The sequence below is a fragment of the Dendropsophus ebraccatus genome, chromosome 6 (assembly GCF_027789765.1).
Source record: "Dendropsophus ebraccatus isolate aDenEbr1 chromosome 6, aDenEbr1.pat, whole genome shotgun sequence".
In the NCBI taxonomy this organism is placed as follows: domain Eukaryota; kingdom Metazoa; phylum Chordata; class Amphibia; order Anura; family Hylidae; genus Dendropsophus; species Dendropsophus ebraccatus.
The window spans coordinates 66,865,958-66,883,708 of record NC_091459.1 but is presented as its reverse complement, the minus strand read 5'-3'; the positions used below and the strand labels follow the sequence as shown (position 1 = coordinate 66,883,708).

Sequence of the window (17,751 nt, the reverse complement as noted above, 5' to 3'; positions counted from 1 at the left end):
ATTTTTCACATTATTTTGGTGTTTTTCATAAAGATTTGTTTTGAGTATTGACTCCATTTTACCAGAAATGTAAAATACCATATGTCACAAGAAAACAATCTCAGAATCGCCCAGATAGGTAAAAGCATCCCGAAGTTATTAATGAATAAAGTGACACTGGTCATATTCATAAAATTTGTCTCTGTCCTTAAGGCCATTTCAGGCTCTGTCCTTAGGGGTTAAACCAACATAAACTCCACATTTTGAGTTCAAGACTATGGCCTGAATGCTCTCTGCAGTCTACTATTCGGCTGTATCCATGTTTTTCCAGACTCCCTAGAGCTGCATCCAACTTCTTCAGACATCGGTAATCACGTGCTGAACAATCAGCACCGACCACGCTAGAGCTGCGCTCATTACTAGTCACAAGCTGGTTTAATATCACTAAAAAAACCTCAGTACTAAAAAGCCCATGAAATAAAGGATAACCTCAGCTGGAAGTAAAATTGTTAAACAGCTTTTTACAGTTTATTCAAAAATGTGAGTAGTAATATACGACCCATATGACAAGAGAAACAAAAAGGTAAGAACAAATAGCACTGTAAGCATCTGTATTGTCCTTTACATAAAGACCAGCTTAAAACATTCTCATAGAAATAGCTGGTAAGATCCAAAACGCCAAACTTCTATTGTATGCGTTGGAAAGGTCCGCATGCCTTCAGAATGTCTGTACGACTTTACCATAACCACCTCTTCCTGCATCATAATCTTGGCGATATTCGTCTCTGACCTATTAGGAAAAGAAATTATATACTTTACATTACAGTGTAACATATGTATACATTGTACATCAGTGCTTCTCAAACCTTTACTAATGGAGCCTCAGCCAACAGACAAAATGATGCCTGGGCCTCACCAAACTGACCAAGAGGAAGCTGGGGCCTCACCATCTATGATAGACATCCATGCAAATATAAAAACTATTGCCTAATCTACCCTCCATTTGTCTCCTAATTTCTGCATAACATTAAATAAGTACAAAATAAGTCAATAATGTTCCTAAAGGTGCATTCACACGTACAGGATCTGCAGCAGATCTCATGCGGTGTTCACTTATATAGATTAAATCTGCTGCGGATCAGATGTCTGTGAAGGTAATGTAATTAGTGTGTACTATTTAACCCCTTAACGACCAAGGGCGTATATTTACACTCTGCGGTCGTTAAGAGGGGGCCGCGCAGCAACCCCGCTCTGAACCACCGCGATCCCGGGTGCTTTATGCAGCCCAGGACCGCGGCTACTAGTAGGCACGGTCCGATTGCCATCCCCGCTAATTAGCTTTTTAAATACAGCTGTCAAAAGTTGCATTTAAAATGCCCCTCTCCCCCCCGACAGACTTCTAGTATAAGTGTAAAAAAATAAAATAAAAATGTTATTATTAATAAATAATCCCCCTCCCCTAATAAAAGTTTTAATCACCCCCCCTTTTCCCATTTTATAAATAACAATAAAAGAATAAATATGTTTGGTATTATTGCGTGCGTAATCGCCCAAACAATTTATTTCATTCCTGATCCCGCACGGTTTACTGCGTAAGCGCCAAAAAATTCCAAAGTGCAAAATTGCGCATTTTTGGTCACATCAAATCCAGAAAAATTGTAATAAAAAGCGATCAAGTCACATATGCGCACTTAAGGTACCGATAGAAAGTACAGATCATGGTGCAAAAAATGACACCTCACACAGCCCCATAGACTAAAGGATAAAAGCACTATAAGCATGGGAATAGAGAGATTTTAAGGAACATATATTTTTTTAAAAAAAGTTTTAATTTTTTAAAAGCCATTAAATAAAATAAAAGTTATACAAGTTACATATCGTTGTAATCGTACAGACTTGAGGAATATATATAACAAGACAGTTTTACCCCAGGACGAAAGGCGTAAAAACTAAACCCCCCCATGTTTTTTTTTTCAATTTCACCACACATTTAATTTTTTTCTGGTTTCGCAGTGTGCTTTATGCAAAAATTCAGCCTGTCACTGCAAAGTACAATTAGTGACGCAAAAAATGAGGGCTCATGTGGGTTTCTAGGTGAAAAAATGCAAGTGCTATGGTCTTTTAAACACAAGGAGGAAAAAGCGTAAACATGGAAATATAAATTTGGAAATTTGTCAGGTCTTTAAGGGGTTAAAGAGTTATGATTTCAAATAAATGGATTTTGATCTTACCTGACCACCTGATTTTCCACGTCCATACTGTCTGCCTTCTTTAAATCCTGCATCCCAGTCTGTTCGGATGATTCTATCATCTAACCGAGTTCCATTAATAAATCTCATTGCATGTTCAGTGTCTGCTCTGGTGTAGTATCTGAGTACAATGTTAAGGCTTTAATATGTTTACAGAAATTATCACTATTTCGAGTACCTCTCCAACACAATGCACACAGGGCACAAAGATATGCAACAACAAGCCAATGCCACCATTTAGTTCCCAGCGAGTATCTTGCGTGGGTATTTTTAATAACCCACAATCGAGGATGTAGTTAACCGGCACTGCTGCTGTTTGAGGCTCTTGTTTGAGGCTTTAGGAACTTATTTTATGGGAGCTTATTTTTTGGGGAGTCGCTAGACTTAGTACTTGTATTTTTATTTATAAAAATTCGGGGATCACTGGTTGGTGCTCACTCAGAAGAAAATGTACAAACATGCGATTCCACTGTTTTAAGAAGAAAGTTAGAGGGCACTCACCCGGTTTGTGATCTTTTCTTTATTGTTAAACGTGCATGAACAATTATCCGGACATCTGAGGCCGCATAGTAGACGCCAAGCACTGATGAAGCAGGGTGATTACAGCTGTTTCGCGCGTAGAAGGGTCAGTTTTAACACGGACTGAAATCCAGAAGGTAAAACGCTGGAGTACTGTCTGATGGCAAAGACCTATCAGTGGAGGCACAAATGATGGTGTGAGTGAGATTAGGATTGTGTGCACGGGCTTCTAAAAACCTATGTTCACTGTTCCAAACTAACTCCTAAATACAAGGAACGGCAGTGTCTGCATAAAGAACATACTGATACACTATATGGCAACCAATGACAACTAACACATGTAAATAATGGTGAACACTGTGTTGTGGTATCCCACTATGTTTTTGATGCATAACAAATAAGCCATGTTCCCACACAGTATTTTGTTCAGTATTTTTCAACCAAAACCAGGAGTGGATTGAAAACACAGAAAGGCTATATTTACACACTGTTGAAACTTAGTGGATGGCCGTCATTTAATGGCAATTAATTGCTGTTTTTTTAAAACAGCAACAGTTATTTTAACCTGTGTTTTCAATCCACTCCTGTTTTGGGTTGAAAAATACTGAGGAAAAATACTGTGTGTACACAGCCTAAAGGGGCTGCATTCACACATCCCATGTCCACTCCGTGAAGCACAGACGTGGAATGCCTATACTGGAGTGTTCCCCAAACGGCATGATTTATTAATATGACGGGAATGGGGAAACTGTTTGAATGGTCGCACCACTGCAATGACAGAGCCACGATCATTTGTCCAGTTTTCACTGAGCGAACATGGGACTTGTGCATGCGGCCTAACTAAGTGAATTATGTCATAACAGCTGCAAGGGCAACCTACCTTCCCAGTGCAAAGGTGCGTTTATCCATGTCTGATCAAAGGATCGGGCAGAAGAGGAAGTATAGCCAACTAAGCACAAGGAGAACATTTATTACGACTGGTGTACTTGTACACCAGTCTTGAATTAGGCTCCACCAGACTCACCAAGGGTGAAAAAATCTGCTCACCCAAGTCCTTAGGCCTCATGCACACGTTCAGTATTTTTTTCTGGTCCTGAAACAACCCGTGAGAAATTGTGGATTGGACATCCATATTCCATCCGTTGCTGGACCAGACTTCAGAAGGGTGAGAGGTATCTAATATGCATGCTGCTTAGTGAATCCCTGTGGAAATCGCCGATCTCACAGCACAGAGAGCTACAGCGTGTGTAGGAAAAGATGCAGAGATTTGCTACTTACACAGCCCTATGGCTCTCTGATGCGATCTCCTTCTTGTCCTGTGCCGATCTCTCTCTCTCTGCCATTCCTTCACTGCTCAGTAACTCTTAATTGATTCATTCATACTTTTCCTTATAACATTGTAAACACCAATTTATTATGCTAATTGGTAATGAGGAGTGACAGCTGGGCTACAAACGTACAAAAGCTGTCCTGTCAGTGTAGACAACTATGGCAGGGCAGCATTAACATTAAAGACTGAACCCCATAGAAAACCATTAGGACAGATAGAGTAGCCCAGCTGTCACTCATCATTACCAATTAGCACAATAAATTGGTGTTTACAATGTGGTTAGGAAAAGTATGAATGAATCAATAAGAGTTACTGAGCAGTGAAGGAATGGCAGAGAGAGAGAGAGATCGGCACAGGACAAGAAGGAGATCGCAGCAGAGAGCCATAGGGCTGTGTAAGTAGCAAATCTCTGCATCTTTTCCTACACAATGTTAGGACAAGGCTCTGTGGTAAGATAAGACAATAGTTTGGGAGAAAAATTAAGGTGTGTGTGGGAACAGATCTAGACATATACAGGTCATCATTGCTATTTGCCACTTCTGACGATCACCTGATGAGTAATGTTAATTTTTCTCCCAAACTATTGTCTTATCTTACCACAGAGCCTTGTCCTAACATTGTGTAGGAAAAGATGCAGAGATTTCCTACTTACACAGCCCTATGGCTCTCTGATGCGATCTCCTTCTTGTCCTGTGCCGATCTCTCTCTCTCTGCCATTCCTTCACTGCTCAGTAACTCTTAATTGATTCATTCATACTTTTCCTAACCACATTGTAAACACCAATTTATTGTGCTAATTGGTAATGATGAGTGACAGCTGGGCTACTCTATCTGTCCTAATGGTTTTCTATGGGGTTCAGTCTTTAATGTTAATGCTGCCCTGCCATAGTTGTCTACACTGACAGGACAGCTATTGTACGTTTGTAGCCCAGCTGTCACTCATCATTACCAATTAGCATAATAAATTGGTGTTTACAATGTGGTTAGGAAAAGTATGAATGAATCAATTAAGAGTTACTGAGCAGTGAAGGAATGGCAGAGAGAGAGAGATCGGCACAGGACAAGAAGGAGATCGCATCAGAGAGCCATAGGGCTGTGTAAGTAGCAAATCTCTGCATCTTTTCCTACACAATGTGGCAATACAGTGGAGTAGTTTATGGCAGAAGTTACAAAAGTTAGGGAGGTGCAGCTCACTATCAAGAAGATCGTTCCTGGAACTGTGTCATCATTAAGAGGGTGAGAGGTGCCACCGGCAGTGTTTTTTCCAACTATCTCTCCCCAGATCTTAGAGCAGGCACCCTGGTCTTCACCTTGTGGAGTACTACAGATCCCAGCTCTCTGATTATATAATCACCAACACTGCCTAGGATTCTGCTACAATCGGCACACCATACTGTAACTAGGATTCTGCTACAATCGGCACACGATGTGCAGCAACAGAGATCCGGAGAACTAAAGATCCCAGCACTTCTATAAACTGCTGTGCAAATAGGAGCATGAGTTATCCATATTTTTTTACGGAAATACGGATGCCAAACATGTTGCAATCCGCAAACAATCCGTAGACAACTGATGTCAATGAGAGCATCCGTAAATAAATCAGGGTCCGCACCGGGTCCGTACTAGGACATGTCCTTTTTTTTTTTAGGATTGATTTTCATCCATTTCTGCTACCGATAGTGTGAATAGGACAATGGACATCAATGTGCACTAACTCGGATCCGTAATTACGGATCCGTAAATTACGGGACGTGTGAATAAGGCCTTAGCCTGTATATAGCAACCCTTGGTGGAGCACTGATGAAAATGGGCTGAATCCCATCCAAGAATGTAGATCCAAATGTGCAAAATAGCAAATGTAAATCCAGCTCCAGCCAGTGCACTGGCTCGAGCTGGGTTTACATTTGCTATTTTGCACATTTGGATCTAGATTTATTTGACAGTCGACTGAAGCCAAAGCCAGGAACAGACTCAGAGAAAAAAGGTTAAGATTTCTCTTTACAAATCTATTCCTGGCTTTAATATTCTGTCAAATAAACCTGTCTGTGTAAACACACCCTTAGAGGTGCACACCTTAGTTAATCCGGCAATACCTAAACCTGCTCCTGAGCAGATTGAAATTCTGTCCATGCTTTATGCCACAGAGAAGACTCTGTGTTTTCTCTACGGTGTACGCTAAGGATGCAAGCTTCAAAAATGTCCCACAAGATGTGTAAAGCTCCTATTGATTTCAATGCCAGTTCAAAGTCAACTGTAAGGAAGTAGTAACATGCCATTTCTTCTTCTGCACAGGGGAACAAAAAACAAAACGCAGTGCGGCTTTTGAAAACCAGAGGTTTGGTATATTAAAATCAATGAAACATGGTTGCCGACATAAAACTGAACAGTTTCTGCATAAGAAAAAATAAGGGGGGGGGGGGGGGGAAAGAGCAGGCTTATTTAGGCCATGGCCTTTGACAAAGAGCAGATTTGTTGTATGTAGTTATGGTTCATGGCTTTGCATTCTGGGAGATGTTATACTGTATGTAATAAAAATCAGCAGGGCATACTTTAAACCATGGGTGTCAAACTCGCGGCCCTCCAGCTGTTGCAAAACTACCATTCCCATCATGCCTGGGACAGCCAAAGCTTTAGCTCTTACACTCCAGGCATGATGGGAATTGTAGTTTTGCAACAGCTGGAGGGCCATGAGTTTGAGACCCCTGCTTTAAACCCATAAAGTTTAGCAGCCAGTCCGCCTGAGCAGAAGATTTGAGGAACAGACTGGTTTTAAGGTCACAAAGGTTAATCTGACAGGGCTAGTGTGGAAGGTTAAAGGGTAGGTTATGCGGGATTAGAAAAAAATAGGATAAGTCCTTACCGGTAAGCCGGTTTCTTCGAACCTTCACGACGGCACCATAGGAGGATGGGTTGTACCCTAGGGACAGGAAAAAGCACGAGAGGTTAAAAGCCCCTCCCCTTCCCTCCAGCACCAGTGTCTTTGTAACAGTACCTTAGCACCACGTGAGTATCATACATTATATATATAATACTAGGGAGGGTAACTGGTGCCGTCGTGAAGGTTCGAAGAAACAGGCTTACCGGTAAGGACTAATCCTATTTTCTCTCCTCACCTTCACGACGGCACCATAGGAGTAATACCAACAATTACCTTAGGGAGGGACTACAGCCTGAAGAACCCTGCGTCCGAAGGACCGGTCTTCGTTACTTTGTAGTTGTAGCCGGTAGTGTCTCAAATGTGTGGGGAGACGACCATGTCGCTGCTCTGCAGATCTGTTCTATAGATACAGATGCTCTTTCAGCCCAGGTGGTCGATACTGATCTTGTAGAATGGGCTCGTATATTAATAGGAGATGGAAGATTCTGTGATTGGTATGCCTGTGAAATGGCGTTCCTTATCCATCTTGCAATAGTACTTTTTGATGATTTCTTCCCCTTATTTTTCCCCTGAAATTGTAGGAAGAGATTTTCATCTATCCGCCATGGGGCGGTTGTCTCAATATATTTCAGGACTAGTCTTCGGACGTCTAAGGTCTGAAATTTCCTCTCTAAGTGATTTTTGGGGTTTGGACAAAAAGAGGGGAGTATGACATCCTGTGACTTGTGGAAGTTGGAAACCACTTTAGGTAGAAATGAGGGATCCGTCTTCAGAACTATACGATCCTCTGAGATCGTACAATAGGGTTGTCGTATAGTTAAGGCCTGTATTTCACCTATTCTTCTAGCTGAGCAGATAGCCACCAGGAAGACGGTTTTGTAGGAGAGGAACTTCAGATTTGTCTCATCTATGGGTTCAAACGGAGTTCCTGTAAGTCCTTCTAATACAACATTTAGATCCCAGGGTGGATGTATGTTTTGGACTGTTGGATTTATCCTCGAGGCAGCGCGAATGAACCTTTTAATCCATCGGTGATTCGCTAAGTCTGTATCGTAGATCGCTGAGAGTGCAGAAACCTGGACTGGTTTAAGACCTTTTGATAGCCCTGATTGCAAAAAGTCTAATATTTGGGAAACATTGGGTTCTGCTGGAAGAGGAGGAGGAGTTTGACACCAGGAGGAAAAGACTTTCCACACCTTAAGGAAGATAGCTGCTGTTACCCTTTTCCTGCTTTTCATCAGAGTAGAGATTACTGTCTCTGATAATCCTCTACTCCTTAACATTGACTCTTCAGGATCCAAGCAGATAGATGGAATTTCTGAGGTTCCGGGTGTACTATTGGGCCCTGGAACAGTAAGTCTGGAGACTGAGGGAGAAGGATCGGTTCTTCCAAGGCCAGAGACTTTAGAAGGCCAAACCAACCTCTCCTCGGCCAATACGGGACAATCAGTATTATTTTTAGGTTTTCTTCCTGTATCTTCTGGAGCACCCTGGGAATTAGTGGGATTGGTGGAAACCCATATGCCATCTTGAAGCGCCATCTCTGTGTTAGCGCGTCTACTCCGGTAGGGTGATCTGCAGGATTTAGAGAAAAGAATTTTTCTACTTTGCGATTCTGTCTGGTGGCAAACAGATCTATCTGCGGTTTGCCCCAGCGTTCCACTAGTTGAAGGAAAAGTTGGGCACCATTCGCCCGGGTGGATTTTGTTCCTGCTGAAAATCTGCATGTATGTTCTCTGTTCCTCTCAGGTGTGTTGCTGAAAGAGATAACAGATGAATCTCGGCCCAGGAGAATATTTGTTGAGAGATTTTCCATAATCTGTTGTTTTTTGCACTGCCTTGATGTCGAAGGTGGGCTACGGTTGTAACGTTGTCTGAAAGGATATGCACGTGAGCCCCCTTCAGGATATTTAGAGCAGATATCAAGGATATCTGAACTGCTTTTAATTCCTTCACATTTGAAGACTGTTTCAGGGTTTCTTGGTCCCATACACCCTGAAAGATCTTCGTCCCTACCTGGGCACCCCAACCCGACTGACTTGCGTCTGTCTTCACTACTTGTTTCATTTGGGGGTTCCACTCTGTTCCCTTCTCCAGGTTTCGTCTTGTAAGCCACCAGCTCAGCGAAGACCTGACCTGAGGAGTAAGGACAAAGGTCCTTTCGAGGCCCGTGGGTCTCTTGTCCCATATTTTTAATATTTGAGCCTGTAGGGATCTGGAGTGAGCTTGACTCCAGGGTACTGCCGAGATGCAAGCTGTCATAGAACCCAGTACGGACATTGCTTCTCTGACAGAAGGAAGTGACTTTGCTTTGAATTTCCAAATTTTTTCCATTAATTTTACTATCTTTTCTTCCGGGAGGAACGACATTTGGAGGTCGGAATCCAAGAGGATCCCCAGAAATTTTTTTCTGGGGCATAGTATTAAATCCGACTTTTTTATATTTATAATCCACCCTAGAGACTGGAGTAGATTTTGGGTGGTCTCCAAATCCTGTAGGATCTTTCCTTGTGACTCTGCTATTATCAGCAGATCATCTAGATATGCCACCATGTTTATTCCTCGTATGTGTAGGTGTGACACTACCTCTGACATGATGTTGCTGAAAATCCTGGGCGCCGATGATATCCCGAAGGGAAGGGCCCTGAATTGAAAGTGGCATACCTTTTTGTTTATTGTCAGTGCGAATCTCAGAAGCTTCTGAGATTGTGGGTGAATTGGCACATGATAGTATGCGTCTTGGAGATCCAGAGAGATTATCCAGGCGTTCTTGGCTATAAGGGGAGTAGTAGATTTTATTGACTCCATTTTGAACTTTATATATTTTACATATTTGTTTAGCGGCTTCAGATTTATTATCAACCGGTATGTTCCATTTGGCATTTTTACTAGAAAAAGGCTTGAGTAATGGCCTAATCCCCTTTCTTCTCGGGGAACAGGGGAAATGACATTCATGCGATGGAGATTGAGTACGCTCGTCACCATCTCTGTTTGTAGGGGACCTGGAGACTGTCGGGAGATGACAAATCTTTCTGGAGGAGGGTAAGTTAATTCTATTTGGTACCCTTCTTTTGATAATATTTAAGATCCAGCTGTTGTCTGTGATACTGTTCCAGGCTTTTGAATATTCCGACAGTCTCCCCCCTACGGGACAAGCGTCATTGCTTATCCTGGGAGGCCTTGGGGCTGTAAAAAATATTTTTCCCTTTGCCCCCTTTTGGATAGCTCCAGCGACCCCCTTTACCTTTGCCCCTATAGGAGTCTTGGTATCTGGGCTTTTTAAATTGTTCTTTCCTCTGTGGAGTTTCTCTCTGGAATGGCCTTCTTTTTATCTGCGCTTTTCTCAATAATTGTATCCAAGGCAGAACCGAACACATATTTTCCTTTAAAGGGGATTCCACAGAGTTTAGCTTTAGATGTGGAGTCTCCCGTCCAGTTTTTTAGCCAAAGGGCTCTACGTGCGGCGTTTGTCAAGGCCCCGTCTTTTGCAGCGAATCTTACAGATTCTGCAGTAGCGTCTGAAAGGAAAGCTGTTGCGTCTTTCAATAGAGGTATAGAGTTAATGATTCTCTCCCTAGAACAGTCACTGTTCAGGTGTTCCTCTAGTTGCCCAATCCATAGGTGCAGAGCTCTTGCTACACAGGTGGATGCGATAATATTTTTAATAGAATATGCAGCTGTCTCCCAGGATCTCCTGAGTAAGCTCTCAGCTTTGCGATCCATTGGGTCTTTAAGCTGTGAAGAATCCTCAAATGCTAGAAGGGTCTTTTTTGTCACCTTGGCCATTTGGGCATCGATTAACGGGATTTCTCCCCAGCTATCCGTATCTTCCTCACCAAATGGGAGACGTCTTTTGATCTCGCCCGGGATCTGTAACCTTTTCTCTGGGTCGGACCATTCGTCCATAATTAGGGCCTGGAGTGTGTCATGTACGGGAAAGACCAATTTTTTCTTTGGTCTAAGCCCCTGAAACATTTGGTCCTTTGCCGGTATCTCCTCTTGAATTTCTTCAAATCCAAGGGCACTCCTAACTGCTCTAAGAAGTGGCAGGGTGTGATCAGAGGAAAACATATATTTTTTATGCTCCTCTTTATACTCGGTCTCGTCTGACATCAGATCCAGGGACTCAGGGATCTGGCCAGATTCACAAGATGAGTCTGAAGAGTGTCTCTTTCTTTTAGAAGAGGAAGCTACGGACATAGCTGACTCTGATTCAATGGAAGCTGGTGCTAGGGATTCAGATTCCCTGGGCTGAGGAATAGCAGGGGTGGTATCCCTGATAATAAGTTCCACCAGCAGAGATGCAGGGGAAGCAATGGGATGAGGTGCAATAGAAGGGATCTCCTGGGCAGGCATAGTTGGATCTTTGGCCAAGGACGCCGCTATTTCGTCCTTCATCATCTTCCTGATGTCTTCCAGGAAGGAAGATCTATCTTTTTTAATAATGTCCCCAATACATCCTGCACAAATGTTCTTTTTGTAATTGGATGGGATCCTGCAATTGCAGGATACACATAACTTCGCAGGTGTTTTGCTTTTAATTTTTTCCTTTTTCCCTGCAGAAGTAGTTGCAGTAGATTCTTTAGTCTCCTAAAATAAATAAGAGCCAAGAATCTATTGAGTATAGTAATTTGAATCCCTCTATACACCCAGATATATGTGCATAAGTACATAACGTTATCCCCTGGTGACTATGTATAACGAGAGTGAACCAGGTTGGTGTATGCCGGAATCCCAGCAGGCCCCAGATGCAGAGTTGGCATTGGAAGCGCACAGAGTTATGCAGAGATCGGCACACGGAAGCGTGACTGAATGGGGTTTACTCACGGTTACCGCCGAGGTAGTCTTCTCTGAAGCGGAGGAATCCATCTTCATGCAGACGATTCGTTCCGCTCGCGCTGTCTTTTTAAAGATGCAGTGACGCGGCTTCCGGTGTGCGCTTAGAATGTGGTCCGGCTGACGTATTTCCGGTTTGAAGGCCGAGACTGCGGCCTACATCCGGAAGTCGCTGGACCCCCGTAGCAGTAGGAGAGCAGCCCGGAGGACCTCTCGCACTGCCGAATGCGGCCGTATGCGCACCATACCTGGGTTCTGGAGCGAGGTCTCTGGAGACGCCGGACCTTCTCAGGTAAGGGGCGGAGGAGAAAAAGACCATAGGCCCCGATAGACCCCTCGCCTTTATTCTTTCTTCTTGGGGGATCTCTCCTCATCTTCACGCGGATCCCCCCCCTCTCGTGTCTGCCCTAGCAGGACAGGAAAAAGCACTGGTGCTGGAGGGGAGGGGCTTTTAACCTCTCGTGCTTTTTCCTGTCCCTAGGGTACAACCCATCCTCCTATGGTGCCGTCGTAAAGGTGAGGAGAGAAATATAGCCGTTTTCTTACAGAAGCAGCTCCACTCACATCCTCTCTGTGTGTGGTATCACAGCTCAGTTCCATTGAAGTTAATGGAGCCAAGTTGTGTGGCACTGTTCTTAGATGAAAAAAAAAACAGCTATGTTATTCTAATTCTGAATAACCCCTTTAAAATGTCTCTGTGACATGGCAAAGATTTTTATCTGTGACAGGTTCACTTTAAGGATCATTTTGCTAGTAAAATTTGTATTTTTGCCCTTATCCACAAGTATCCTTGTTTACACTGAGATTTATCCGACAATTTTTTTTTAATCCAAAGCCAGGAATCTCAGTCTTTCCTTTACAACCCATTCCCTGTTTATATTCTGTTCTTGGCTTTGGCTTCAAATATCTGTTGGATAAATCTCTGTGTAAACGCACCGTAAGAGCTAAAACTTTACAACATGGATTGATAAAGGAATCATTGTTTACTTGCTTCCCAAAGTGCTGCCTATTTCCTTCTGGGAGACCTACAAAGAAGGGACAGGTGCTCCTCCTTGCAATACCAAGTGCCATCTGGAGGTAATGGAAGTATGGGCTGTAACTACAAGAATAGCCAGATTTGTTTTATTATTTTCAGAAGCCCAACAATAAGAAAATGCTAAATTTCAAATGTCAAATTTATCACTTAAAGGATACTCTACAAAGCAGAAGCCACATGCCGTCTTCTTCACCTTATCAAGGCCCATAACTATTTTCTTCACATCCCCACTTTTACTGAATAATTCATGGATTTGCTCTTCTGTAGTATAAAATGACAGGTTTCCAACATACAGAGTGCAGCTTTGCTTCAGGAGCTTCTCTTGATCGTCTATGTTACCCTAAAGGGAAGGGGGGAAAAGATATAAGGTGAGCTCTGCAATCCCAAACACTGTGCCATTGTACATGGCAAACAACACTTCCAGACCTCTGAACAACACATCCTATCTGTGAAGGATGGAGGAGAAGCATAGAGCCCGTTATATTAAAGGGCCACTACTCCTTAAATGGGGTTCACCAGCCTAGAGAAGGTTAATCTCCCAAAAAAAGGTGGTGACAGACATATTACCTTATTAAAGAAAGAAGCCTACCTTATTACATATTTCAAGGACTGAATGAAAAAAATTAATTCAGTGAATTACACATTGTTTTTTTGCTAGATTTGTATACACCTTGCACTCTATTAATACATAGCTGAAACAGGATGATGCATGTGCATAGTGGGAGAAAGTGGCAGACCGTATCCTTCCTCTGCCGTTGCCACACCTTACATGGGCACCATCAATCAAAAAATCTTTTGACGTCCTAGAAACTCAGTCAGAGTCTGGGTGTTAAGATGGCCAGGCTCTTCTCTCCTCAGGTCACCACAGGAAACAAGCTTCATTGTTAGACTATGGGGTGGTCATCTTCTACAGCAAGATGGAGATCGTAGCAAGCCAGGGAGTGAAGTGCTCAACCATGGGCTTCTATTAGCTCTAACTAGCTGCAGGAATATTAACACTCAAACTCCATCTCAATGACATGTCAAAAGTAAAAACCCCTTGTGAGCAGTGGCGCAGCTACAGCGGTCACGGTTGTGGCAGGGCCCCCCTTGCCACCTCACTCTGTCCCAAAGTTTAGCGAGCTGCTTGCATTCATGGGTCACACAGACCGATGGATGCAGGCAGCTGCTGAACAGCAAAAGTCGGAGCCCCGGCTGTGTTCTGCCCATTCATCACATGTCTATCCGTGTTTCTGTGTGTGGTGGGACGATGCCTGTGTGTAGTGCTGGGTGTATCTGTGTATATGTGTGGTGGCCAGTTAGTCTGTGGCTGTGTGCTAGTGCCATCCTCTGCCGGGCCTGCCCCCTTAGTTTGTGGACGTTCCACCTACCTATGCCGCGTTCCACGCACCTTCAGCTCACTAGAAAGGAATGTCTGAGGACTGCAGAGCCAGGATAGTGTTTTTATTCATAGGGCTAGCATGATGGGGGTGGAATACTACAGGGGAGGGGTCTTACTACAGTGGGAATAACAGGAAGAATTGTCTATGAGACAAGGAGGTAAGAGGGATTGCCTACACGGTGTATATCAATTTACCAGCAGGGGATAACTAACAGGGGGATGCACAGAGGTGACCTACACACTATATGGGGACACAGAGGCACCTAACCACTGTATGGGACATAGTTAAAGGGGTATTCCCCCAAAAAATTTTTTTGCATTAATACGTTGCCCACCCGTAGCTTTCCATCTTTCCAATATAAAGTTATTACGGATTCTGCACAGTTTTGCTATTATCTAGAAGCACTCACCCCCACCGTTTGCATAGAATCATCAGCTCTCAGTCCACTCCGACACGCTCCCTGCTCCTGGCCCCGACCCTCCGAGACGGCATCACGTGTCCTCCCTCTCTTCAATGGGCTGGCTTCTAACCCTGCCTATTGAAGTGAGGGAGGACACTGACAGCTGCTGCTGCTGTCTCCCGACTGCCTCCCCCCAGGTCACCTGTGTCCCCCCTCGCCCCTGAACACACCTGTGCCCCCCCCTTGCAGCTCACCTTGGCGCCCCCCGCCCCCCCTCCGGGACTCGCCGGCACCACAACCCCCGTTCTCACCCGCGGCACGACCACCCCCGTTCTCACCCGCAGCACCTCGGCCCAAGACCCCCGTCTCACCCGCGGCACGACCACCCCCGTTCTCACCTGCAGCACCTCGGCCCACGAACTCCCCCCCCCCCCCCCCCCCGTCTCACCCGCGGCACGACCACCCCCGTTCCCACCTGCAGCACCTCGGCCCACGAACTCCCCCCCCCCCCCGTCTCACTCGTGGCACAGCTGGCAGCGGCGGTACCAACACCCCCGGACCCCACACAGCTCAGTACAGCACCCCCCGCCGCCGGCTACTTTGCTTGGTTTCCGAGGCGCGGGGGGGGGTTATGGGGTGCTATGGGGCGCTCACTAATCGTCCGATCCCCCCCCCTCCTCCTATACCAAGTACATCCCCCCCCCCCTTCCGATACCGAATACATCACCCCCTCATCGGATCTGCAGCACCGGGCCGCCTCTCAGCTTCCAGCACAGCAGGAGCTCACAGTGTTCTGTGCAGGACAAAGCACGGTGAGCTGCTGCAGCTGCTGTGATGGAAGCTGAGACGGGCCGGCGCTGCAGATCTGATGAGGGGGTGATGTATTCGGTATCGGAAGGGGAGGGATGTACTTGGTATAGGAGGAGGGGGGGGGGGATCGGACGATTAGTGAGCGCCCCATAGCATCCCCCCGCATCCCGGCAACCAAGCAAAGTAGCCGGCGGCGGGGGGTACTGTACTGAGCTGTGTGGGGTCCGGGGGTGTTGGTAGCGCCGCTGCCAGCTGTGCCACGGGTGAGACGGGGGGCGAGGTGCTGTGGGTGGGAACGGGGGTGGTGGTATCTCCCCCCCAAGCCTTCACCTCCTCTCCCCCCCCCCTTCACATCTCTCTCTCCCCTTCACCTCCTCTCTCCCCCCTTCACATCTCTCTCCCCCCCCCCCTTCACATCTCTCTCCCCCCCTTCACATCTCTCTCCCCCCCCCCCTTTACATCTCTCTCCCCCCCCTTCACATCTCTCTCCCCCCCCCCTTCACATCTCTCTCACCCACCTTCACATCTCTCCCCCCCACCTTCACATCTCTCCCCCCCACCTTCACCTCCTCTCTCCTCCATCTTCACCTCCCTCCCTCCCTCCCTCCTCCATATAGATATATAGGGTCATTGTACTTCGCAACTCAACCCACGGCACCCAACCCCCCCACGCACGGCTCACCGGCTGACCTGCGGCCCCCCTCACTCAAATAACACAACTCTGCTATGCAACGCACACAACTCTGCTATGCAACGCACACAACTCTGCTATGCAACGCACACAACTCTGCTATGCAACGCACACAACTCTGCTATGCAACGCACACAACTCTGCTATGCAACGCACACAACTCTGCTATGCAACGCACACAACTCTGCTATGCAACGCACACAACTCTGCTATGCAACGCACACAACTCTGCTATGCAACGCACTCAACTCTGCTATGCAACGCACTCAACTCTGCTATGCTACGCTCTCAACTCTGCTATGCTACGCTCTCAACTCTGTAATATCTTGTGGATATCAGCTCTGCTACATCATGGACCAATCAGACGTAAGCATTGCATGATGGGAGATGTAGTTTTCTGGCTGGAGCCATGTTGGATATAGTTCGGCTTTCTAAAAAACTTGTAACTCAGGAACGGAAGCAGCTAGAAAGACAGGAGACGGCTCAACATTCTCAGGGGGACTTGGTGAGTAAGACCAGCTAGGTTTGGGAGCATTTTATTTTTTTAGCTCTTGGGGGGAATACCCCCTTTAAGTCTCCTGGATGGATGCACAGACGGGACCTAACTACTACATGGGGGCATAGAGGCCAGGCCTATATTATACAGGTGCACAGAGAAGCCCAGTGATATGAAGAAGCACCGAGGGGGATTGTCTACTATTTGGAGGGACATAATGAGCGTAACTGCTTATATGGGGGCACAGATGGGCACCGATACTGTGTAAAGCAATACAGATGGGGAGTTTGTGTAGAGATGAGAATGATGTTGGAAAGAGAAGCCTAAAACGTCTGTCTGCCAGATCCTGTGGAGACGAGCAATGGCTGAAGACGTTTTCATGATGGCCAGATGGAGAAGAAAAGGAAGAGTGAAAAACTTTGATTAACAAAAACGTCAGAAGAGGAGAAGCTGCCCCCTGTGAGTTACTGGATGTATCACTTACAAAGTCTGCAGAATCCAGCCAAATCTACCTCTATATTGTCACTGCTGAGGGAGAATATTGGTCTTTGTATAGTAGATGTGATGGAGTAATAGTACAGTGGTATTATGCAATGTGGAGTGAGGTGGTTGGGGGGGGGGATATGCGGGTTTGGAGTGGCATGCGTCACTGGGGGCCTGACCCCTTGCCATGTTACCTATGTCCCTGCTAGTCAGGGTGGCTGCCTGCTCCATCACACACATATAGGTGTCAGCCGCAGAGCTGGCTATGGGCTCCATGGCGCGCCTTCTCCTGCAGGGGGCGCCTGATAGCAGAGCACTGCGCGTACAGCACAGGAAATGAGAGGATTGTGATCGGTTCAGAGAAACCACGGGCGAGCGCCCTACAGAAGGAAGCGCCGCAGTCAGCAGGACACAGCAGACGGGTGTTACCATGAATTTCTGGTCCCGGTACCGGCTCAGCTCCACATACGAGTCACTCTTCAATGCGTTCAGCATCCTTACAGCTTCCGACTCGCACCCTCCACGGAAAACGTAACAAAGCGCTGAAGCCGCAAAGCGACACTGGTTTAACGACACTGATGGGCCAATCAGAAAAGACACTGTAAAGAAGCACTTCCGGGTTTAAAAAACGGAAGCAGCCTCCGCCATCTCTGATGCGGGCT

The 17,751-nt window shown here is 45.7% G+C and overlaps 1 protein-coding gene across 1 annotated transcript; it reads right to left on the bottom strand.

The window, feature by feature from the left end:
- Positions 1-480: 480 nt before the first annotated feature.
- On the bottom strand, positions 481-17,736 carry LOC138795684 (nuclear cap-binding protein subunit 2-like). The gene is made up of 4 exons (XM_069975096.1): positions 17,519-17,736; positions 12,986-13,167; positions 2,211-2,349; positions 481-769 (listed from the first exon to the last, which is right to left on the bottom strand). Exons 1-4 carry the CDS (start codon positions 17,582-17,584, stop codon positions 698-700), a joined length of 459 nt encoding a protein of 152 aa, XP_069831197.1. The 5' UTR covers positions 17,585-17,736; the 3' UTR covers positions 481-697.
- Between the last annotated feature and the right edge of the window lie 15 nt (positions 17,737-17,751).

What these genes read in the sequence shown, in the direction of transcription:
- LOC138795684 (XM_069975096.1), bottom strand. Translation starts at nt 17,584, where the DNA reads ATGCTGAACGCATTGAAGAGTGACTCGTATGTGGAGCTGAGCCGGTAC. An exon ending in TGTGGCTTCTGCTTTGTAGA is followed by an intron (nt 2,350 to 12,985) that starts GTATCCTTTAAG and finishes CATTGTACTCAG; the next exon opens with ATACTACACCAGAGCAGACA. An exon ending in GTGGAAAATCAGGTGGTCAG is followed by an intron (nt 770 to 2,210) that starts GTAAGATCAAAA and finishes TTTTCCTAATAG; the next exon opens with GTCAGAGACGAATATCGCCA.